This window comes from Rhinolophus ferrumequinum, chromosome 18 (assembly GCF_004115265.2).
Source record: "Rhinolophus ferrumequinum isolate MPI-CBG mRhiFer1 chromosome 18, mRhiFer1_v1.p, whole genome shotgun sequence".
NCBI classification, from domain to species: Eukaryota; Metazoa; Chordata; class Mammalia; order Chiroptera; family Rhinolophidae; genus Rhinolophus; species Rhinolophus ferrumequinum.
Window position 1 is genome coordinate 31,127,473 of NC_046301.1, and position 25,771 is coordinate 31,153,243.

Sequence of the window (25,771 nt, forward strand, 5' to 3'; positions counted from 1 at the left end):
TCACCATTATTCCTTATATGATGTCTTCGCTACAGGCAATAATGACTGAATCCTCCCAGCATCCCTGAGCAGGAGAGAAAAAGGAGGTCGGCCTGCTTTCTCTCCACTTTACAGATGGAGAAACCAAGGCACCGAGAGGTGAAGTGAATTATCCGTGATCACAGTGGGGATCCTGGATCAGCCTGTGATATTTCCTGATCGCTCCGGGTCTAAAGAGCTTCTAGGAAGTCTACAGCTAAAACAAATCTCCCAACCCCACCCTAGCCTGAGGATCTCAGAGTTATATTGAAGATGGAGAAACAGACGGAGGGGGCTCATCTAATAGGTGACTGGTTTTCTGTATCCACCGTGACATATGGTCAAAGGCTGCTTCCAGAGGGATTTTTTCTGGGTTAGCAATTGGCACTACACCCTAGGGAAATTATTTATTTGTCTTTCATGGTTTGAGGATAAATTTTAGGAGGAATCCTTCCTGGATGAGCTGACTGACTTCAGTTTCTGCTGTGGGGTCTTGTGATTTGAGTTAGGGATTGGCAAAGGCAGGCATCTCCTATGGGGGCTTGCATATTGTCCTGCAAGGGACAGGGCAGGCCAGCGCAGGTGCGGCCCCTTAGGTCCTGCCAGCTCATTTCCGATTTGGTCTATTCTTAGCCCTTGACACAAGGTGTTGGCTGTGTGCAGGGGGAACTCCTACGGTTGTCCGTCTGCTGCCCTCAGGAGCTGCCATTAATAGCAGTCCCGACCTTTGGCTCCGGTACATACCAGCCAAGTCCTGCCAGCCACTGCAAGGAAAGGTATAGGGAGCAAGAAGGCACAGCTCCTTCCCAGGAGAGGAAGGAGCAGATGGTGCCCGGGAGAGTCAAGTAAGGCAGACAGAACCAGGTGGGCGGAGGAATAAAGCTGCAGGCAGATCAGGGCGGTGCCCTTGTCTTCTGCTATTTGGCCAATAGCACAAGATGCAGTGTTTTAAGCAAGAAATGGACCCTTTACAATAGCTAAGGATGGGTGAGAAAGAGGCTTGTTTTGCCCTTTCAAGAATTTAGATTAAGCATCATCTTTTTCCCCAGTGAGGGACTTTGAAAAAAATCTCTGAGAGGGTAGCATTGCCTTTTTAAAAGTTTTGAAACGGGGACAGGCACACATTGATTTAGGATGCTCTGGGGACGGTCCTCTTACGAGTTTATGATTTTGTAGCCTGTGATAGGCTAACCACTACGATTTCCAAGACCAGGAGATTGAGCTGTGGATGGGAACGGAATGTTGCTTTGATGAAAGTGGTCAGTTTTAGATGAGGAGAGAATGGTACAGACTCTAACCTTGAAGATTTCCCATTTTGTTCCTTTCATTCACACCTGGACCTTAAGAAGAGGAGCTGATATTGGTTTACGTTCACTTCCTATGGGGTAGCTGCTGTCTGTGTTTCACGAGGAGGGCTGCCTGGCAGAATCTGGTAATCCGTAAATGCTTGAGAACGAACAGAACTGCTACCTATAAGGCTGACGTAGCCCTTGGGGATGAATTCAACACCTCTGTGTCTTTCTCTTTCACTCCTGCATCCTCTTTGTCAGGTCTCCCTTGAGCTCATGGAGATTTTCCTGGCAGTTTTCTAGTCTATACTGGGAATATCATCACTTGAATCTAGGTGAAATTCATTGCAATAAGCAATTACTCTCCAAATTTAAATCCACCTCCCCAACCAAATCTGGGTAGTGTTGTTTTAGTTTTGTTTTTCAGTTTGGCAAATAAATAACAAGTTTTAGCTTTTTGATAAGAAAATCGAACCAGTGTACCCAGAGTGGTCCCCTCATTAAGGCTCCCACCCAGAGCTTCCGTCATCACACCTATGAGGCCTGAAAGGGTTCACTTGAAGAAGGAGCCACTTTCCTTGGCAAAGAAAGTGCCATCGTGTGCCAAACAAATGCTAGTGACCCAGCGCACTCATTTGAGAGAGCCAGGAGTAGGAGGGCAAGGACGCTGTGTGTAGACTATACCCGGCCCCATTCGCTTCTAGGATTTGACATCCCTTCCTCCAGACCAAAGGCTCTGAGCCTGTACACGGTGTCCTCTTACTTCTGTTCCTAGGTAAGGAAAAGAGAAAATTTTGCTATGGTCTGGGGTGCACCGGGACCTATGACATGGGATGCCACGTGGCCAATAGAACCACCCCCATGACCATGATCCAGACAGGTATTTGTACTCTTTCAAGTTACCCTGGGACTCGGCTATTGAGGGGCTGCAGCTATTGAGGGGATAGGTTAGGCCCCGGGAGCCATAGAGCTTTGGGTGATTTTGTGCTTGGGGAGGTTGAGTGTGGGGTTCTAGAAGGGGTGGCGGGGTACCCAGGCCACAAGGAAGTGCTGTCTTCTTTAACTGAAAGGGAATACGTCAGGAACATGTGCCATCAAGAGAGATGGGGCCCATGTGTCTCACTGTATCCCCATCACCAACTTGTCTGGACAAGTCTGACCCTGCAGAGCAAGGCGAGGCTTCTGGAGACAGAGTGGAGGAGTGTGTCTGAGATACAAGAAATTGGAAAGGGGGGTAAATAAGGTCAGTGCGGGCTCATCTGATAAAGTTAAACCATCTCAGCTCCCCTAATCATGGCCTTAAGAGACATGATGCTCCCATTTGGGATATCACAGACTTGTGACAATGAGCTCAGGTGATATCATCTCTATGTTATCTAAGGAGACTGAGGTTTTCTTTCAGGCAGAGGCCCATAGAAGAGGCAGACCAACTGAGCAAGGGAGAAACAGAGCTTGCACTAACAAAATCAGCCGAGTTTTAGAGATACTGCCATCTTTTTTGAGAACAAAAAGAAAAGCCAAATTTTCTGTGGGGGTTGTGGGCATATTTGCTGGAGGGGGCGGGGGTGGTGGCAGTAAGGAGGAGAAGGGGCACAGCTTCCTATGGTACAGTGTGCTTATCTCCTACCAGAACTACATGTTGAGAGTTCACTCATTTTCATCAGGACTTCCTGGGCAAGAAGGGGGCCCAAAGATTTATTTTAAAGAACGTCATAGGCACCCCCCTGGGGAGCAGCTGGGGCAGCAGGAGTGGCGTCACATCGCCTACAAGGGGCTTGTCAGGGTCTCAGGCAAATGGCAGACTAAAGATGGATTCCAGTGTGTAAGGAGGCCACCACTTCTCAGTGGGTACAGAGACTGACCTGCTGCAGAGCAGCTTGGGATCTGGATTTCCAGAACCAAAGTCTCCTGGATAGGGAGACCGACCTCCGGGGTGCACACAGAGCACCTAGAGGGTGTGGATTCCCACACTGATGCCCAGGGCCAGCCAGTTGCCAGAAGCCCCCTGCAGGGGAAGCACACTGGGGGAGGAGGTGATGGTTGGGACCAGTGGAGAGAGCGTTTCCTGGTCATTGGAAACATGGGAACCTGTTAGATGATACTGAGAAAACAGATGAAAACTCTCATCCAGTCATTCTCTTCACGTTTCCCTCCCTCTCATGTTCTTTACTTCTTTCCCGACTTTTCTTCCTTCTTCTTTCTCTTTGCAAAATCGGATTACCTTGCTGCCGCTCTTAGATGCATATTTTCATTTGCATCAATAAGAAAGGAGCTAGCATGATGGAAGGGGTGGGAAATGAAACTTCATGGGAGAAGTGTGCCTTCCTGCCTGAGTCTTGAAGAGGCCAATCCAACAAACGTTGAAAGAAAGGATTTCTGAAATGTCCTGTGGTGTCCTCCTTTGCACCCAGTAGCTACAGCCCCAGAGGGACCTCCCTGAGTTGGAAGTTATCACCCCAACTTTTGGTGCTCCAGGTCAACGAACGTGAGCAGTTTTCTCAGTTGCATGTAAACATAAACACACATGCACGCACACACACATGCACACACATGGTAGATGTGAAGCAGAAAAATAGAGCTGCAAATTAAAGACCTATGACTGTGTCGAAATGAAAGAGAAGGGAAATAAATCCGAGACAAACAAGCCCAAAGTGGCAGAGGTCCCAAAGGGACGCACGAGGGACAGCATCAAGGATTGCTCTAGTTCAAAGATTGCAGACGTCTACAGGGTTCCAGGCACACGGAGCCCCAGAGCTGAGGCAGACAAAAGCTGGGACCACAGTGAGCCAGGGGGATGGCCTCACCTCCTCCAGCCTCAGCAGAGTAAGCAGTGAGCTAAGCCCTCAGCAGGGAAGCAGAGTAAAAAGGAAAAGCACCTGTGACCAGATTGGAACTCCCAATTAACTACTGAGTGGCCCCTGGGCCTGTCCCTTGGATGGGCCCACATGGCTGGTCTTCACCAAGGTCCTGGTGTGCTCTGTGCGGCAGGCTTCCTCTCTGCACCCCTCCTCCAGCCCCTCCTTCCCGTCAGGGAGGACCCCGAGGGGACAGGACCACTGCAAAGTTAATAACCATAAAGGAAATCAAAGAGATCTGAACAAAGAAAGGAACATCCAGTTTTACAACTGAATTGAAATTTAAAACTTTTTTTTTTCTTTTACAGATTTAGATAAACAGTGTAGGGCTGAGAAGGAGAAACCTCTTTGAATAATATATATATATATATATATATATATATATATATATATATATATATATATATATATATTTAAAATAAACAACCCACAAACATAAAAAAGAAATTCCTCAGTTTTTGAACTTCTCTTATGAATTGTTCAATATGAGGTCTTGCACCCTAAACGATTATATCTAAAATTAAAAAAAAGAAAATCGCAGCTACACACAACAAAGACTAACAGTATTTACTAAAAAATATTGTGTGTGTGTGTGTGTGTGTGTATATATATATATATATTTATATATATATATCTTTTTTGTGGAGATTTTTTGTTTTTGTGATTTTTTTCTTTTCCTTTTTTTTTTTTTTTTTTTTTTTTGTGCCCAAGTAGAGATACAATGGGATTGAAACGATGGCCTAGAACAGAATATTCCTTTACAGGAGCAATACTTTGAAAGATAACATTTAAGAAATGGTTGAGCATACTTGCCACACCTCCCAAAATTCAATTGGGTACAATGAGACAACAATCAAATCTGCACTCAAATGGCATTCCTCTAAGACCCAAAGTATGCTGCTGAGGTGAGTCTCGCCAACCACACAGGGGCTCGTATTCCAGCACCATCCCCGCCTTCCTGCTACCCTCCCTAGCCCCCTTACACTCCACCTCAGCCATACCCAGAGTCTGTCTTATAGCCATTTTCCACATTTCTGGCAAGACCTTGCAGCAGACACAAACATACATGTACTATGTGTGCTATGGGCGCACACACACACACACACACACACACACACACACACACCCTACACACACAAAATCTCCCACTCAACCCAGATGCACCAAGTGAGCTGAATGACTTTCAGCCAACCACAATGGTGAAAGACAGAAGCACCAAACAGTCTTTGAAATGGGTCAGTTATTACAATTTGACATTTTTTATAGTCTAATATTCCTCTGTGTTAATATTTTTAAAAAGCACAAATGAAAAATGAAAAATTCTTTCCAGATCAATTTAAGGCTTCCCACCAAATGGAAACAGAAGAGGCCTTACACAATACCACATGTGATAAATGTATACCTTTCATGGCCTTAAAATGACAGAACAAATCATTTTTGCCAGTCACTGATTAAGTATTGTGCCTTTAAATTGATGTCATTCTTTTTGCTACTATGCTGAGTTTTATTATTACTGATTTTCTTTGATTACATGTATGGAAATTGCCTTGAATTTGCTTTAGAATTTCCTGTTCTTATCGAATTATTGGGGTAGCTTTTTGTTTTGTTCTGGTTTGCTTTTCACCAGGAAACAAATGTGATCCTTACTTGGTGAATGCTAAAATGGCACATAGTCAGCCTTCAAGTAGCTTTTCTAGCCATTTGCGTTCCAAATGGCCATTTGGCTCCTAGAAGGCCCTGTTACGTTGGGATCAAGGACAGGAGAGGAGAGAGAGAAACCAAAAAGAGAGAAGGGTTTCTAATCTTTTGCTTTGGGTAAATTTGTTTTCTTCAATACAAATAATCAGAAAGGAAGAATGATTGCTTTGTGTTTTATTTGTTGGTTGGTTTTTGTTTCGTTTCTAGATTTGTTTCATTTGATTGTTTAATTTTCCCTCTCCTGGTGTAAAAATCACCAGAGAGTTTTGCATGAGAAAACATGACAGTACTTAATGAAACTCAGCACCTAAGGGCATAAGGCAGTTGAAGGTTTTTTTGTTTGTTTGTGTTTGTTTTGTTTTGTTTTGTTTTTTTTCTTTCAATCAGCACCAATCCCATAAATGATCTACACTTGGTGTAAGGTATAAAACATTTTTTTTTCTTTTGGAGTGGAGACAACTCCTCCTTCTCCACTATGTGAACAATAGTTTGGGATTTTTTTTTCAATACTGGTTATGTGTAAAAAACAAAAGAAAGGTTTTCTTTTTGTTTTTACTTACAAAACATAGAGAATATCTTTGTATACATACAGCAACTGGAAAGAAAGCTTATCTGAAGGGGTTGTGACTTATTATTTTCTTTTTTTTGTAGCGGTGGTGGTGGTGGTGGTAGTGGTGGTGGTGGTGGTGGTTCTGTGTATTGGGAAAAGGGAGGGTTATATTTCTTGCAAGCGGTGTTTGCCGCAAACCAAACTTAAGGTCCCCTTCTCAACTTGGGTCAAGATGCTCTTAGAGTGAAGACTCATATTGTAGCAACTCATAGAGGAGCGGTCCATCTCGATACCGAATGCCTACCGCGGTGGGGGTGACATACTGTAGAATGTTAATAGTCCTTCTCAACCTCCTGTCTACAAAATGAGCATCCCAAGCTGGGTATCTCTTTCTTGGCATGTCAATCTTAATGAGGGGCCCTTCTGGGGGGTAAGGTCGCCCCGACGGGGTAGCGGGCCCCATGGGTCTCACTTGGAAAACGGGCAAGCAAGTGTCAGCCGTGAGATCCTCCTGTTGTTCCGTTACGGCTCTGGTAGGCGTGACCTGGGTCCCCCGGTACCCAGGGGTCTGAGGCGCCATGGGCTCAACATCGGGGGGCAAAGGGATGCCCCAGAGCAGCTCGGCACAACAGGAGCTGGCAAAGATCTTAGCTCGTGGCCCCATGGGATGCAGCACACCATAATATAAGAGCATCAACGCGATCCCAGCCACAAAGCTAATAAAGACACAACACAGTGCTGGCACCGCATAGGAGTCAGTGGTCTCCGGGTTTCTGTAAAAATACCAAAGGAACGTCAAGGCAGCATTCTCAGTCAAGACTATCGTATAATATGCAAACATTCGATATCGAGTCCGCCCTTCCTTGACGTTAAACCAGCAGAAAATGTACACAATCCCTACCACCATGTTGAAGAGGATCTCCTCCCACTTGGACATGCAGAAATCTGTTCCGCCATGGATGATCCAGAAGGCCATGGCACACCAGTGCACCACCACGAAGATCCCGAAGTAGAGCTGGAAGATGGAAGCAAAGAGGGCAAAAGAGATAACTCTGGATGAGATGGTGAAGAGGCGCCAGAAGATTTGGATGAGGGCCCCTCTGTAGCTCATACTCTTCTTGTCGTCCCTGGAGTCCCGCAGCAGCTTGTGATAGGAGGCTAGCACCCAAGCCAGGGACATCAGGGAAGTCACAGAGGAGACACCTGCCGGAAAGACACAAACCCACACAGTCAAAACCTTGGACAGCAACTGCAGGGCACAGCAGGGCCGCCAGCTGAGGAGACGCCCACACTCACCACGATCTAAAGGAGGAGGGAGAAAGAAACACAAAATCAGGAACTGAATTTGGAGGTCGCAGCTGACAGCTTTTGAAATCTAGTTTTAGTTTTCCACAACCCAGTCCAGAACTTCTGGAGATCTACTGCTCAAGAGGAAAGCTGGGGCTGAGGTGTGTTGCCAGGGGTGTTGGGGAGTGGGGCCACTGTGGTGCTGCATTAGATGCACTGTGGGTGGGACCACACATGTTCTATTTTAAGGATCCTGAGTTCCTGGGGATCCGTGTTGCCCAGAGCGATGCGGCCAGAGGTGGCGTCCTTCTCACCAGCATCCTGTGCTCTCAGGGAAGCTCATCGAAGGGATCACCAACTGTGAAGACTGACAGTTACTCACTGACCCAAGAGCCACAACCGTTCTCCTTTGGGAAGGCACTAGAGTCAGTCTTTTGCCTTTTCAACAGCTCACTCACGGCCTCAAGGAGGCCTTAACTGAACCCTGTTCCACTTAGCTTCTCCCTCATTCACTTCTTAGGCCACCCTGATCAAGGGCCCTGGGGTACCCTGTCTGTTGCACTGGCTGCCTTTCTCACTCATTCTTGTCTCCCTGGCCTCCTCACAATCCTGTTGTTTCCTCCATCCAATCACTGCTCCGAGCTCTCGGAGGCCTCGACCAGTGAGGTGCTGTCCTTTCCTAGATTTTGTCCTGACTCAGCAGCGGTATAACTCGTGGTGTGAGGATGCCTTTCCCCCTCACCAGCCTGGTGAGGTTTCCAAGGCCTCGGCACATCATCCCTTGCATTTTTCCTCAATGGGCAAGTGAATGTGTCTGATCCCAAGTGATACTTGAACCACCGTAGAGCAATTTTATTTATAACACTGCCTATTTGATGTGTGTAACTAAATCAAACTAAACACAATAAGTAGTTATTGGATACTTTCCAAATCCACCCATGAACAAGCAATCATTAGTCAGGTATTGTCATACAATCTGCTGTCAAGCAGGACTCCCCGTCACCCCTGGACTCTCCCATCCATTACCTTCTCTCATTCCATTTAGCACCCCTTTGGTTTTTCCTTTTTCCCAAAATTTCAGAACTAAATGCAATTAAATTCAGTTGGAGTCCTGAATAGTGTCCCATGGACAACCATCTCCTTACCACATCCCCTGCCCTCACTCCAGAGCACAATTCCCCCACGACATTCTTCCAGGCTGAAAGCAAAGCCTGGAAGCTCAAATGTCAGATCCAGGAGCCCCATTCATCAGGCAAGTAATTAGAGTGCCCCAGAGCTCTATCTTTCTGCTTGTCTTTCCCCAGGTCGCTCCCCACCTCTCCACTTTTCTCCAAAGCTCCATGAAGAATCAAAGTTCTCTGTCATTTTACCCCCTCCTTGAACTTGACCTTCCTCACTAATCTCACATAGCTCCTCCCTTCCAACATTTCAGGGAGATGCTCAGGTTCACAGCTTGCCAAAGAACATTCTAATGTGATAACAAAAACCAGTATGTTAGCATACCATAGAAAAACCCTGGATGGTTAACTGTTACAAAGAGTATGTGTTGTATTTGTAATAATAACAACCAAGATTAAAAACAAACTGAGGAGAAGCAATCCCAATTGCTCCATAGAAGCCAATCTTGGAAATGCCTGACGATTTTCCTCTCAGTGTTTTGGAAAGTTCTGAACACAGTACTCTCGTGTCCCGCTTTGCCCTTTGTACACACAGGGCACTTCCACCAGCACCTGCTGAGGGTATGTGAGCTCTGCAGCCACGCCACAGTGGTTATATTAACGTTTTAGACCCTCCTGTGCTCGTGTTGTCTGTTGGGTTGGGGTAGGGAGAGGAATGGGGTCCCCTTCAGAGTCACATGATTCAGGCTATAGGTTTCTTGAGGGCAGCGAATGTGCTATTAGTCTGATAGTTTGTGCCAGGCTTGTTACCAACACTGGGGCATCCTCAAAAAGTTCCTTTTAAATGTCTCTGTGATGTCACTCCTTTCCTGATGAACTCATTTCTTGATGTTAAATAGTGACACATCTCAGAGGTACTTATTTCCCTGAAAATAAGACCTAACCAGAAAATAAGCCCTAGTATGATTTTTCAGGAGGACATCCCCTAAACATAAGCCCTAATGCGTCTTTTGGAGCAAAAATTAATACAAGATCTGGTCTTATTTTCGGGGAAACACGGTACTACTGACCCTTAGTTATCAGAAGGGAGTTCTACAGAAGTTGAATGGGAAGAAAGGTTCATTTCTATGTTCCTTCTAATAAAGCGAAATGTATTACTTCCCCTGCCCTCAGAGAAGCAATAGTGCTGAGCTCATGAAGGAAGAAAAAGCAGCTTAGTTCTCATTGGAGCGTGCTCTAATTCACTCTAATCCTGAGCATGCTTTTGAACAGACTTGGGGTGCAGAAGCAGGACAGCCCCTCAGCCTTCACCATCCTGATTTCATTGTTCTGTGTTGTGACATTAGCCCCGTCCATACCAAATAAGAATAAACTGGAATTCAAATGTCCATTGGTTGCATGTGGCAAAGCCAAATACAACCCTTCTTCATTATTCTATCTCCTGGGTGACCTATGCCATGTCCACATCTGTCCCTGTGGTTTTGAGGGCTGGTGTTCTGTTCCTGCCTCGCCCTTCATGAGGTGTTGCAGAGACCACTCCCCTCTGAGCTGACCCCTTGTGCTGCCTCAGTTCTTGGGCAGTGCTTCTGGAATTTCTCTCAAGGCTACTGCATGAATGTTCCCCAAATGTCGTAGAACATCACTGCTGAGTTACAAGGGGTGCTTGCGAGCCGGTCACATGGAAGACTGACAGCTGAGCATTCGGCTGGGGGCGTCGGCTGGCCTGCTGATATCCAGCCTCAGCCCCGCTTCTCTGCTTCCTCTGTTCCCAATGTGGTAAAGTTGTAGGACGTCAAACATTGTATCCACGGGTAGCTTCACAGACCATCCAGTTCCACTCCCTCATTCAATAGAAAACAGGGGTACAGGGGTGTGGGTACCTTGCCCAAAGTTCCCCTGAGAGGCTATGGGAATCAGAAGTAGACCCGCGGTACAGTGCTCTGCCTGCCTTATCACGCTGGGCTCAGCTCTCCGTTCTTTCTCTGTCTGATCTCTTTGTCAGCTTGGCTCTCTGGCAGCCCACCAGGTAGCATCTTTCCCCAAGGTCATTTGTATCGAAGGTCATCAGCCTTCTCTAATGGCAGGTACCTTTTCTAGCATCAAGCTGTTTGTCTGTTAGGGCCTCGAACGCCCGGCCACGTCTTTGGCATTGTGAACACGCTCCAGGTTCAAGGAAAAAGGGAAAGGGGAAACTTCTGACACCTGGCCCATGTGCGGGGTGCTCAGGGTGAGGACCTGCCCAAGATGAAAAAGTGTGCATTTGCCTGGGGCCTCCCTTCTCTGGGGGCTGAATGCACAAATGGGACAGGCAGTAATGTGAGTGGGGGTTTCATGTCACGCGAGCCTGGCTCCCTCTCTCTGCCAGCAGCATCAACAGAGGTGATCCTATGCAGGGGTATACATGAGGGTAGTTAAAACCCTCACGTTGGCCACTTTCTTATTCACCACATCACCAAAGAACCCCTGGGCTATGCGAGGCTCTGGACACATTTTTGGGTCCAAAGTTGGTGCTGTAAGAGGGCTGAGTACACCCCGGAGAGGAGAGCAGAAAAACCAGGCCATTTTGGGACCTCACTTGGGAGTTTGGTTTCTCACTGGACATTCAACAGAGAAGTGACCCTCAACCTCTGAAGAAACAATGGTGGAGAGTGTTAGATACACTTGTTTTCAACCCACCCCCAGGGAACTTGTCTGGACTTTGTCTGTGACATTGCCACAGTTGTTATGTTTGGTCTATGGACCAAATGTCCCGTGACTTGGCCACTTTTGCATCATTTCCCTAGACAAAGCCTATGACCTCACAAACCCACAGGACGGTAAGTGCAACTCTTCCTCACAGGGTCATCGCAGAAGGCATGTCAGGGCAGCCAGGTAATTCTGGGACTCGAGGGGCAAGGGAGGGAGAGCCCAGACAGATGCATGCCCTGCCAGTGTGCTGGCTGCCCCAGAAAACAGTGTGACTCACTGAGGATGTACACGCATTATCTTATTGAGAAGAACGCTGTGATGGGCTGACCTGTGTCCACTGACACACACAAAGCATCTGTTGAAGCCGTGACCCCCAAGACCTCAGAATGTGACCGCATTTGGAGATAGGGCCTCTAAGGGGGTGATTAGGTCAAAATGAGGTCATTAGGGTGGGCCCTAATTCAATGTGACCCGTGTCCTTATAAGAAAAGAAAACGTGGGCACACAGTGAGATGTCAGGGATGCTCACATGGAGAAAAGAGCTTTGAGGACACAGCGAGAAGACGGCCATCTACGAGCCACAGAGAGAGGCCTCAGGAGAAACCTACCCTGCCGACACCTTGATCTTGGATTTCCAGCCTCTAGAACTATGAGAAAATACATTTCTGGTGTTTCAGTCACCCAGTCTGTGGTATTTTGTTACAGCAGCCCTAGCAAACTAATACAGTGCTCTCATCCCATTTTTTAGATAAAGAAATTAAAGATATTTTTCAAAAAGCATACACCTGTTAAGAAGTTGAATCAGCATGCAAACTCAGAGTCTGACTCCAGTGGCCTTGAAAGTAATCACGACCCTTTAGACGTGGCCTTAGAAGGGGCTGGGTGAGGGGAGAGAAAAGAAAGTCTAGGCACTCTGGGTGCAAAGGATTTGAATCTCAGCCAAGAGTAGACAGGATATTTAGTACCCATGGGTACCTGAGAGAGGCCTTTGATTATGGAGCTAAAAACCAAATTTGAATTCTAGTCCACCCTTCTCAGGAGAGTAACATTCAAGCCACAAAGAAAGAGGTGACGCCAATAGAATTAACTGAGATCACTTTCCCTCTGTTAAGTGATTAATCTTCAAAGGCCTGCAGTGGATTCTATTATAGAGGGAGGAAGTGCAGGGTTTTCCCTCTCTGCAGTGGTTCACTTGAATGATTTCTGTTTTGCCTGAGGTCAACCCAAAAGTCAATGCATTATCCTAGCCAAGACCCAAACCCATGGGAACCGGCTGTGGAAGTGGCCTCGTGGCCCCCAGTGAAATTCTTGGCGCGGCCTGGGAGCATTGTGATTCCCTCCCACCTATGGCTCAATCACGTTCTGCACTCCAAAGATCACACTGGAATTTGTTAAACACTTCACGTTCGGCTGTGACAAGTTCTGGGCAGTGACATTCATGGCTCGCTCACTTTTCCTGGTGCAGACGAGGAGGTGGAGCTTGCAGCTGGCCCACTGAGTTGACTGGAGTCCAGCCGAGCCAGCTAGAAAGTCACTAAGCTGGAGTCACCTGGGGGCCACTCCCCTGAGAAAGGCCTGGGAGAGGGGCCTTTGGGCATTCATCACTGAACCTGGAGTCTAAGGTTTCCAGAAATGGAATGGTCACGCCTATGGCCAACGGAACAGAGGAAAAAGGTCAAGCTACAGTTGGACATCCTTTACCAAAGAAGGAGAGGCCCAATTTGGTGGTGTCATTGCAATATCCAAAGGTCACTGTCCATTGAGCGGTTGTTATAATAGTTGGGGAACACAGCAAAAAAATTATGAGTGTGGCTCTCCCTTCATGTGAAAAGCACAGTGACAGGGTGTCTGAGGAAAGACAGGACTCTAAAATCAGAGGGTGGGAGCAGATGAGGTGGAAGAATCGGGAGGAAAGGTACAATGCAGGGCGAGGGTCAAGGACAGCAGGAGGGTCCAGCCGCCAGGGTCAGGTAGGGAGCCTGAGATCTGGCAGAAAGAAGACAGGGCCAGGGCTCAGACTGGACCAGGGCAGAGCTGCAGCGAGGGGCGAGCGAGCATATGGGAGCTCCGCCATGTCACCAGAAAGAGAACGCGAAGGGGAAACCAGAAGGCTAGAGCATCTCACAGGGAGGATGCAGCATGTGGGTGCGTGGAGTGTTCTGAGAAGCCCAAGGAGTATCTAGAGATGGCTACGAGACTGCTTCTGAGTGAAAGTGGGTGAGCTCAATTGCAGGACTGTTTTACAGATTAGGATGTGCAAGCCCACGCGTGTCACCAGCCGCCCTCCTACACCCTCTGCCACGAAGTGCTCAGTCCCACTGCTAAATCACACATCGGAAAATGACTTCAGGAAGAGATTGGATGAGGGCTAAGCACAAAGGTAGGGCAGGAGTAGGAAGAGTCAGCCCTGCAGGGACTCCCTGCTCCCTCTCCCCTGGCTCCGCCCCATCACATATAACCATGGGCAAGTTCCTCCCATCTTACAAAGATGGCTCCCTGGACCCTCTGTCCTCTCCCAACGATCCCACCTCTCTTTGTCTCTTCTCCTCCAACCTTCTCAGGGGTGATTTCTTTGTTGCTTTCCCTCTCTCACCTCCCCTTTACTCCTGACCCCCCAACCCCAATGGAGAACTCGTACGGAGATCATCAACCAGTTCCTAAGTGCAGCATTACGAGGACGGGTTTTGTGCACGCCTCCTCTCTCTGGGTGACATTTGGCGTTGAGACCCCTCTGTCCTTCTTCCCACTTGACCATTAGCTATCTCCCAGTTATGGCACCCTTTCCCTACCGGGCGACTATCCCCATTTTACAAATGAGGAAACCGAATGTGAAGTTAAGAGACTGGGATGTGGCCACGGCTATGTTCTGACATTGCATACTCACCTAATTTGTAGGGCGTTGTACCCCACTGGCTTGGTCCCTTAGAGATTCCCAAAACCAAGAAACATGCTCATCTGGCTATTTGTCTATATGTGTGTCACGGTCAACATCTCCCTCTTTCAACCCTCACCTCCTCCCTCCCTACCACTGAAGCTAACATCTGGGGGGACTCCACCACCTACATTTCAAGTTCCCATTGTGTATTTTCCCCTCATTGAGTTCCTTTTAGATGGGCAGTTGTTCCCTTTCTACCTGTCAAACTTCCCCTATCTTCCTACGTTTTTAAAAAGTCCCATCTCTTCTTGGAAATACTCCCAGAAAAAGATAAGACAGCTGTGTGCACAGCTCTCTAAGCATCACCGTCTGTCTCCTGTCCTCACCTCCACCCAGAGACACAGCAAGGGGCTGTCAAAGGTATTTTCCTCCCTGGAGAACTAGGCAGAAGGAAAGAGGCCTCAGGGTTGCCATCTATGACCCAGGCGCAAAGACGTTAAGTAACTTGGTCAAGGTTACACGAGTAGTAAGCAAGAATGCTAGCACTGAAAGCTGGCTCCTCTCACCACTCAGCCAGGATCAGTGTGCTAGAGCTGGCTCAGCCTGGCTTCCGAGATCCCACTGTTAAATCTGCAGGAATTTTGTGGGCTGGATGATATCATGTAAAATAGACAGGGTGGGAGTATTTATACCACAGAAATTGGCAAATGCTACAAATCAGGGTTCCCCCAATCCTGCTAAGAGCTGGTTGTTAAACATTTACCAGCACATCCCTGGTCGGGATAAACTATATTCTTCCTGAAAAGCTTGATGGGCATTGTTGCAAATTCGAAGAGCCCCATCAGGCTCTCCTGCAAATTCCAATGCCCTACTTCTGGGCAAACCAATGCGCTACCTGAATAATTATCTTCTGTACGTCGGACATGACAGCAACAAAGAAATCATCTTATTTAAACGTTCACTGAAAATACATTCATAGTAAATAATTGAAGGACTAACAGTTTTCTTTGAACGCAGTCTTTCGCAAGCACTGACATACTCGTTTTCATCAGATTTCTGTATTTGAAGAGGGTGTGATCCTCACGTGAGGTTACCATATGGGGTAACCTTAAGACACCCCTGCCATTTCCAGAGTGATCCTTAGGAAGGGTAGACATAACCCTCAGGACTGACATATACACGGGGCTGAGGCAATCTGGAAAAACCCGGGTCCAATCAAAGTGGCCTGGTATCAACATAGGAAGGGAGGAGTGGAATGTCTCAGGAAGGTTGACATCTTAGAAATTACACGGTACTCTGGCTGAAGACAAAGCTCTTTAAGATAAGGGAGATGGTCTAAGGAAGACAGACTTCAAATCCGGCCACTACAATGGGAATCTGTTTACCACTGTCTTACCAGGATTTATACGAAATACCTCTTTATTGGCTCTGAATCCAGGCTTACCATGTCACCTGACAATCTCTAAATTTACAATAACAGCCCCACTGCTTCTCTATTGATCAGCTTCCTTGGCCCAGACTCTATGCGAGGCACTTGACACATACTGATTAACTCAGTGACTTTTCCCTACAAATGCATCTGACGTAGTAGGCTGATTTTCAGGAGAGGAGACTAAGGCTCACAGACTAAGTAACTTGTCCATATCAAGTAGTTTAGAAATCACAGAGCCAGGATTTAAACACAGGCCTGCCTAATTCCAAAACTGAGATTCTTTTTTTCAATCACTGGAAAAGGTATATCTCCCCATTCACGCCCACAAATTCATGAGTTAGTATTCAGATTTATACGTCAATTTCCAATCAATTTGGATATCTTGAGTCAACCCTCTGTTTGTCTCTGAGCACTGATGAAGTCACATTTGTGGGCCTGCAAAGCTGAGGACTCACCCCTGAAAAGTCCTATCTGTGTGTCCCACCCAGTAAGTGCAGCACTGGTGACACCTCTATTCCATCTCTTGCCTGGATTGTTGGAATGGCCTCCTAACTGGTTTCCCTGCACCTGCCGTTGTCACAATACAGCCAGAGAGACTAAGCTAAAGAATGGCCTCCACGTGGTTTCCCACGCATGGTAGACTGTCAGTGGTCACTGATTTTTCATGCCTTTCTCATGGGAGGAAGTTCAATCCTGCCCTGTCGAACTCCGGTGTGGCTGGTGACATGCTCTGGCCAGTGATACATGAGCAGAGGTCCATGTGTCACTTCCAGGAAGAAGAGCATGGTCTCTCATGCTCCAAGAAGAGGCTGTTTCACCAGTGGCATATGACAGACATGCAACAGGCAAGAAATGAATCAAAGTTGTTTTAAGCCACTGAAATTGTTTCCATATTTTAAACAGCAGCATGGCAAGCCTATCCTGACTGGTGTGCCATTTTGCTCAGGGTCAATGCCACGGTCCTTACAAGGGCCTTCAGGGGCCAAGACGATACTGCTTTGCAGTTACAAATGTAACCCGTCAATTTTCTGCTTATGTCCTTCAATAGTTCCCTTGTCCAATGGGCTCAAATCTAAGCTTCTTTCAGGGTATCAAGGTTTCATTCAAAGTCCCGCAGGAGACAGCCCCTTGGCCCTCTCTGAGGTCACCTCGGGCCAGCTCCTCACACTCCCTCTGCCTCAGAAGAGCTCCAGGCACTCTCTTACCTCAGGGCATATGCACTTGCTCTTCCCTCTGTCTGAAATGCCCTTCCTTCAGATGTCCGAATGTCATCTAATTGAGACCTTTACTCCAATGCCAGCTTCTCAGCCAGGCCATCCCTGACGCCCACACTGCAGACTACAGACTCCCCGATGACCCCTCCCACCTTCCATGCCTTACTTTCCACCTTAGCATTTCCCACCACCTTGATATACTTGATCTTTTACCTGCCCCCCGCTTTTTTTCCAGTTCAGATGCGCCCAGATACATGTGAGCTCCCCAAGGGCAGGGCAAAGATTTGGCCCAGTCCTTCTGAAACTACGTGCAAAACTGTGGCTCTCTTTCTCATGACAGTGTCCACAGCCATCCTTGGATTCTCAAGTGGGCCCATTGGGAAAGGTGCCGGTGAGCCCACCAGCCGTCACAACCTCCTACTGTCACCTGTGAATGCGGGAAAGGGGGCTCTCTGAGAGTCTCCATTAGGAAGAAAACCTCGAGGGTACAAGACAGAGACAAAGAAGAACTAACACTTATTGAACGTTTGCAATGTAGCAGGCATTATTCCAGATACTTTGCACATTTAATCCAGACAATATTCCACTGGAATGTCTACTGGTGCCCCATTTTTCAGAAGAGGAAAACAAGGCTCAGGGAGGTAAAAGGATTTGTCTAAGATCATTGCATCAAGCATGTCTTTTATTCTGATGCTTTGACACCTGGGGTTTTACTGACTCTGGAGCGACTGCCCCTCCCAGGGTTAGCAAATTCCTAGAAGTAGCTAGCCATTGGCACCTTTCATATACCTTTCAGCAATCAATCTGGAGCCCACACCCCAACCACCTCCTTTGTTGGGCTCTGACATTCCCAGGCCACTAGTCTCCTGCTCTAATCACCTTAGGGCCAGATACCAGATAATTAGGGACACTCTAGGGACCAGATAATGTGCCCTAGAGCCTCCTGAAATTATTCACATTAGCCAATCCTAAACCCGCTTCCGCTGCCTCACCCCTTTCCTTCCTGTGGAAACCACAACAAAGGCGCTTACCCACATTTTTCCCCTCACTCCCTCTGCCTCCTGGTGGACCCTGGTGCTTCTCCACATAGTGGATCACAGGAAGCTGCCAGCCCTCCCCTCAAGGAGATTCAAGGTCAGACACTAGTATTTAAAGGACCCAGCAGGAGGAGAGCTACATCCAGCCCCCTGCTTCACCAGTCTCTTCTTTCTAAGGTGCTATCAGAGCTATCAAAATACCATCTTCATAGCCAGCTGGATAAAGGCAAACTTTAGAGATTCTAGAACAAATGTCAGCCTCCCAGCTGGTGTGGCACAAGCCTTGAGGATGCCTGGATCCCAGTTGGCCTGGAACACACCATGAAGAAGGCCGTCTGCTGTCACTAGAAAGTTCCAGTAAATCCCTTCTCATGGAGGAGCAAACAACTGGCCAGGCTCAATGCCCTGATGCGCCTGAGTGACTGCATTTTCACAGAGCCCATGAGACGGCCTGAAAAGGACATGGGCTCTGGAACCAACAGACCTGGCCTTAGTTTATTGTTTGTGAACCATGGCTGTGGATTGCAAGGATTCGATGAATTATGAATGTAAAAAATATAGGCACATCTTGGAAAATATACATCCTATACTATATATATGTACATACACATACAGATATTAAAAGCATATACACGTGTATAGTGTATATATACATATCGAATACATATGCAGCCATGTGCCGCTTAGGGGGTATGTTCCGGGAAAGGCAATTTGATCATTGTGCAAACATCCCAGAGTGTACTTACACAAACGTATTATAGAGGGTGTCACTCACTACACACCTGGGCTGTATGGTATAGCCTTCTCCTCCTAGGCTGTAAGCCTGTACAGCATGTTACCGTACAAAACAACATGAGATTAAATCAAGCACAAGAGAAAATGATGGCATCAAGAGATGCAGGGAACACATTTTGCACGAGGCTGCTGTGGCATAACCCCGCCACACTGTTTTACAGCAAACTAGGCTTTCGTAAGTAGAACGCGCATGCTCTAAAATAAAATAAAAAGACTAGTACAGTAAACACACAAACCAGTATAACGTAGTCGCTTATTGCCATTCTCCGGTATTATATACTGTACGTAACTGTATGTGCTATATTTTTACACGTCTGGAAGCGCAGACGGTTTGTTTATACCAGCATCCCCCCAAACCCACGAGTAATGAGTTGCGTTGTGATGTTATGACAGCTACAAGGTCACTAGGTGATAGGAATTTTCAGGTCTATTATAATTTCATGGGACCGCCATCATGTATGCAGTCTGTCAACCAAAGCATCGTTATGCGAAGCATGACTGCAATATACATACACAGTATTCTACAGTACCATAGATGGGCCTGTGTTATATTCTCTCTCTGTATCCCTCCTCTGGGCCAATACGTATATAATACAGCTGATATATATACCATATTATAATATATAATACATACTATGTAAACTAGGTGCATATATATATATATACATATATATATACTCACACTCTCTATATATGTGTATACCTATCCATACTCAGTTATATTTGAAATGGTATTATTTGTTGTTTACTTGGTATTGTCTGTCTCCACGAAAATACTGGCCCCATGAGGGCAGAGACCCCGTCTGCCTCATTCATCTCTGTACCCTCACAGGTTAGCACAGAGCCCAGCGGATGGCAGGTGCTCGATACAGATGTGTTTTAGTGAGTTTGCTTAATGCATTATCGTTGACCATCAGCTTTGTATATAATATTTTATTTCAACAAAAGCCTAACCTACAGGATTCCCTCACGAAACTGTGCACTACCCTGAGAGGGGCAGACCCGCAGCGGGGTCGGGAGGATGTCCCCGCTCAGTCTCACCTGGCAGGCTCCTGTGAATCTAAACATGTAAGCAGGGGGCTACAATTCTGCCAACGGTGTCGACTGAGATCAGTTCTGGCAAGGCGAAGAGCAAAGGTCACTGCAGCCTCCTCATCCTGTCCCCTGTCCTGTCAGAAATGTGATTGGGGCGGGGGAGGAGGGCTGCAGGCTTTGTGTAGGAGGGGACTTGGAAAGTTATAGTCATTGAGAAGCTGATAAAATCTTTTTAAAAGGCTGGGAGTCAGGCTCGGTCCTATCTCCACCAGGGTAGGATGTCAAAGCCCTTGAAATTCTGCCAGCCCTTTGGCTTCCTTTACCAGGGGCCACTAAGCCCCTGAGGGTGACGCCCTTGATTAACCAGAAACAATGTCCTCACTGTGGAAAGGACGGTCTGGCCTCACTGCCTCTACTCACCGTGCAGTTGTCCTGGCTGTGCTTCTGGACAGAGCCACAGCAGAAGCTAGGAGAGGGCAAGGGACACCAGGTGGCTCTCTTTTGCGTCTTGGCAGCTCAGGTGAGCAGCTTGGTGGAAGGAGGCAGGACTGCTGAGCAGGTGAGGTTGGCACGTGCTTATGTGTGAGCTGAACTGGAAGTGGTGCTTGCCTCCTCAGCCCGAATTCTCAGCGCTGAGTGGCCCTGGATCAGAAAACCTGCCAGGTAAAATGATTTCACTCAACCAGAACCTTGCTGAGGATGGCGGCAATGTATGCCTTCGATGGCTGAGAGTAAAAATCTAGCCACCATTGTTAGAGTGCCTCCTTTGTGCCAAGAACAAATGCACATACTCCTGACAGAACGCCTCTGAGGCAGGAGTCACTAGCTGTGATTGACAAATGAGAACCCTGAGCCTCAATATGCTTAAGGACCTTATCTGAGTGGAGTGGAGGCAGCAGCTAAGTACAGAGCAGGGTGTGAAGCCAGGGTGTGGTCCAGCCAGCAGCTTCCCTCAATGCAAAACAGGAGGCAGCACCTTTACTTCTAGGTAGGAGTCTCAGGAAAGTTGCATGGGCACAATCAGGGAAGGACTCAAAGTGCTTGGTTATTACTGGTGAAGGGTGAGGGGTGAAGGAAATGATGGGCTCCCAGCAAAGCAGGAAGTGGTGATGGACCCCATGTTATCACAGGTGGGCAGATGTTACAGTTGGCAGACTCCTGAACTCCAGGGTCTGGCAGCCTGCGGTACGTGGGGTCTGAACATGCAAAGAGGCCTGAAATTAATATACATAGGACGCAGCTCACCTCTGGTCAGCATTAGACCAAACTTTACCTCAGATTGGCCGTGGACTGAATGGCTCACCCCTAGAACAACTCCTGGTATCCTGACCAACCTAACACCGCCCATTGGGTCCAGAATTGATTGGGTCTCTGGGGGTAAGTTTTACGGAGGAAAAGTTGAGATTCAGAAAGGGTGATTCCCCCATGATCACACCGGAAGTGAATTCACACTGGAGTTAATTCAGATACAATGTTTCTTTTCTTTCCTTTTTGTTACTTTGCTTTCCTCCCTCCTGCCCTCCCTCCCTCCATCTTTCCCTTGCCTTCCTCTCTTCCTCCTTTCTTCCATTTCTCTTTCCTCCCTCCCTTCTTTCCTTCCTCCCTCCCTTCCTTCCTTCTTTCCCTCCTTCCTTTTAGTTCTACCAATATCATGCCCCCTTTTTCACTTATGAAGTATTTAAAGAAATCTCACAGGGAACAGTTTACAGGAATTCACCCCCAGGTGTCCTTCTCCGAGTCTCTTCTATTACACCCTTTCCCCCGTACTGAGAGATGTGTCACATATGAAGACATCATTTGTGAAACAGTTGACTTTCTTTCCTTGGACATCTTAAGGAATAGGAAAGATCTTTTGAAGATCATTTCATTGCAGCCTTTCCTGGAGCTAGAAGTTCCTGTGAGGCTTAGTGTTCTGATTGTCTCTGAGGTGACTGTCAAGCCTAATAATTGAAGATTGCTACTCTCCAAATTTCGCTGCGATTTCCCCCACTTTTCTCTTAGAGTCATAGCCTGACAGAGCTGAAACGGGCTTCGGCAATCCCTCCTGCGCTCACTCACCTCACCCAGGCCCAGAGAAGATTGGATTCGAGAGATTTGCCCAGCATCCCTCAGTGGACTCATGACCTAGTGCTACTTCAGCCAGCTGTTTCCCTGTGCAGGAAAGTAGGGGCAGAGCTCACACGAGAGCAGTTCTAAGGAGCGAGGTGTTTCTGTGGGGCCATGAAAATGTTCTAAGATTAATTGTAGTGATGGATGGTACAACTCTGCGAATATACTAAAAGCCATTGACTTGTACACTTCAAATGGGTGAATTGTACGGTATATAAATTGTTTCTCAATAAAGCTGTTTAAATATATATATATATAAATATATAAAAAATATAAATATATATATAAAATATAAATATATATATATATAGTTATATATATATTTTTTTTAACAAAAGAAGAATGAGGAGAGACGTTCTGCTGGCAAGACCCCTGAGCAGGGCTGAGCTATAGAAGCGGCCCGGGGCCCACACTCATCTCGGCCTCCTTGCTGCTCCTCAAACACGGGAGGCACTCTCTTAGTTGAAGGTCTTGCCCTTGGCTGTTCCCTCTTCCTGGATAACTCTCCTCCAGAAATCTGCGGGGCTGGCTCCCTCCTATCTTCAGATCTTTGCTCCAAGGTCACCTTCTCTGGGATACCTTCCTTGGCCACCCTGTTGAGAGCTGCACACAGCTCTGCTCCCCTCCCACTGTCTTCCCAGCTTTACTGTTCCCCTTAGTGCTGGTCCTTTTCTAAGACAGGTATTCCCCGCTTTTCAAAAGTTCCCATTACGCCACTTTGCTCTTGTGAAAGACCTATATTAGTATCTCTTTCCGCTAACCGAAAGGAATCAGAAGAGGATTTTCACTTTTACGATAAAAGGTGAAAAGCGAAAACATCATGCAGCATTTGTTTTGCACGAGCCATTACAGAGGCAGCGTGAAGGCCAAGCAGCGAGAGTGGCCCCACCAAGCCCCTTCCCCGGGAACCACACTCAGCATCAAGCCCCATAGCTCTGAACTATGTCTGAGCGTCTGGGCTTGATCTTGATTTATTTTGTGCATCTGTGAGCAAGATTGGTCCTTAGGTATCAGAAAAGCCTAAGCGACCTCATAAGGGCGTTATACTTAGTGTAAAACTGGATGTGATCATGCGTTTCGATTGTGTAAATGAAATAAAGACATGGCGTGTGTTGAACTCGTCTGCATCCACCATTCATACTATTTACACGCAGAGAGAAAGTAACTTGAAAGCGGGTGAAGTTACTATTGGTTCTGTTAGTAGCAAAGTAGCTCTTTTGGTTGGCACCCAGTAATGGACACAATGGAAAGTGTTGCTTGAGTGGCTTGGTGGGTCCACAAAGCCTGGTGTCCTGTTATGTGGGAACGCTGAAAACTTTTTCCACATAAATTAATGACAATTGCTTCTTTGTTTTATGCCATTTGGGCTTATGAAAGATTTCATAGGAACACCCTTCTTTGGGATAGTGGGGGAAACCTGTATATAAAACAAAATATTTGTTACGTTCATAGTCTGTCTCTCTTTACAAGAAACGTAAGCTCCGTGAAGGTAGGGTTTTCTGTTTTGTTTATTGCTATATCTGCCCCCAGCTCCGAAAACCATGTTGGGCACGTAGTAGGTGCTTAATAAGTAGTTATTGAATAAATGAAGAAAAGGCCCAATTACAGTTACTGCTCAGGCTCTAAACTTACAGCCGTCAGGACCTGTCCCCATGAAGTTGTACTGGTCAGCCTGTGTGGGCTCAGGAAGCCTGCCTCGATGTCCCTCTTTGTTCTAGCATTTCACGCACAACCATTTCCAGGTAAACACTTGCTATTTCATCTATGTTCACTATAATGAAATCAATTTAGTTCGCCTTTCTCATATTTTTTTCTGCTGCTTTAAGAACTCTCCCTCATAGGTACACACATTTTCTTTCGCACTTAAAAATTTGTTAAGAGGATAGATCCCATGTTAAGTGTTCTTACCACAATTAAAAAAATAATAAAAAAAGAACTCTCCTTCTCTTTTTCTCTTACCAGTGGTTAGGGGCAGGCTCAGCTGAAAGATCTCAGAATTATATGCAGACTCAAGCTGGATGGATGTAGCGAAAGGTTTTAGGTCTCTGTTTAAAATCCTTGCAAATTCTGCTTAAAAGTGTGAGGTTTGAACGTTGTGTTGGAGAAGGAGCCATTGATAGCTGAAGCAGGAGTGTGAGCTGGAGTTGTCTGGTCAGGGCGCCCTATGAGTAGATGCCAAGCATATATTTGATGGGGGAGAAGGCGGGTTGTCACCTCAAAAGGAGAGGGAAATGGAGCTTGAGAGAAGCCAACCTGGGGGAAATGAGACAGGCCAAGTGTAACCTGTGTTCTGGCCGGAGAAGGCAGGTGTGTCTTTGTGTATTTCTCACGATCTCAGTTCCGGGTAAGATGCAAGACAGCCAGGAGAAAGGGGTGAAGAGGGAACAGCACATCTTTTACTTCATTTACTCCTGGCTAAGACAGGGAAGTGTGATGAGCAGCCTGGAAGCTGACATCAAAGGCTGAAAACCCCACAGGAAGTCTCCCGCTCAGCGTGGGGTGAGTTAGGGAGAAGGGCTCCGTCCCCCTAGGGTGTGACCAGGCAGTGGCTAAGACTGGTAAGGGCTGGGGGTAGGCACAGAGATTCCCTATACCGCTGGACAGGTGATTCATCATCTGATGTCATCTGAGGCAGTGGACTCGTCATTTTAATAACAGAGTTTACTTCTTGGCAATGAGGAAACTGAGTAGGAAATTCATAGCCCTGGTGTGTAGAACACAGACCCGTTACGTACAGGATACACAGCCAGATCACCAGCACTTTCTGGGAGGCAGCTTCACCAAATTATAACCCAAATCCTAACTGAGCAAGTGATGAACTTTTGTACCCCAGGCTTCGAGGGTGGGGACCGCTAATGACCACATGAGCAGCACTGGAGAGAGACCAGAAGGTATTTTTCACATAAGAAAAAAGCAAGCTCCCAGGAGGAGAGACACAGAAGTTCTCCATGGTGGGAAGAGGAAGGAGAGGGTCGTTGAACAGAGCCAACAGCTAAGAAGCAGTCCCCGGGTCTTCCCCTCACCTGAGAGCCAGAAACAGAAGGCTTAGCTCTTCACAGCGAAGGACAACCTGACCAGGGAGACTGAAGTGAGAGCTGATGTTTCCTACGGGATGCGTTTCATCCTCACTAGGGAAAGGAAGAAGTGCTTTTGGAGCTGGCGGCTGAGGAGAAAGTCACAGTTTAGCTTAGCGGGAGCGGAGACACAAACGAACACTTGCCTTTCTGAAGCGCTTGGATACTGTCTGTCAGGGCTCTCGCTAGAAAGAGAAGAAAATGCAAAGCTAAGGTACAAGTCACTAGAAGGGTTTTTGATGTAAAAGGAGCTAGCAATTGAAGTGAAGAAAGAAAACTTATCAGGGAGGTTAATGCCAGAGACAGAAAGAGCCCTAATCGAATCTTAGCACTTAACGCTTGTTTAAAAGAAAACCAATATTTAAAGGCAGGGTTTAATATTTTCTCATACTTCCTTGTCTTAGTAAAAACACCTGTTTTTATATAAACTGGGGACTAGATACCTGTGGTTATTGATGGCCAGGTGTGTGTGGGGGGTGGGCGCTACCTGGACAAGCCTTGGTGTTTGAACCACATCCTATAGATGCTATGCTACCATCTCAGCTGCAGGTCCAATGCAGCATGAAGAGGAGACTTTTCTGAGAGCCTGTCTTGCTGTGTGACCTTGGGCAACTCACTTGCCTCTCTGTGTTATGTTAAACAAGGAATGTGGGTTAAATGGCCTTGATTGGCCTCTTCAGTTCTAAAGGTTCTGTCA

General features: G+C 46.9%; 1 protein-coding gene across 1 annotated transcript in view; it reads right to left on the minus strand.

Moving 5' to 3' along the window:
- Window positions 1–4,840: 4,840 nt before the first annotated feature.
- XKR6 (XK related 6) overlaps window positions 4,841–25,771 on the minus strand; it is a 259,589-nt gene continuing 238,658 nt past the window's right edge. Inside the window, exon 3 of the mRNA XM_033133857.1 lies at window positions 4,841–7,613. Within this exon, the coding sequence (XP_032989748.1) occupies window positions 6,649–7,613 (965 nt within the window). The 3' untranslated portion in view covers window positions 4,841–6,648. The remainder of the gene's footprint in view (window positions 7,614–25,771) is intronic.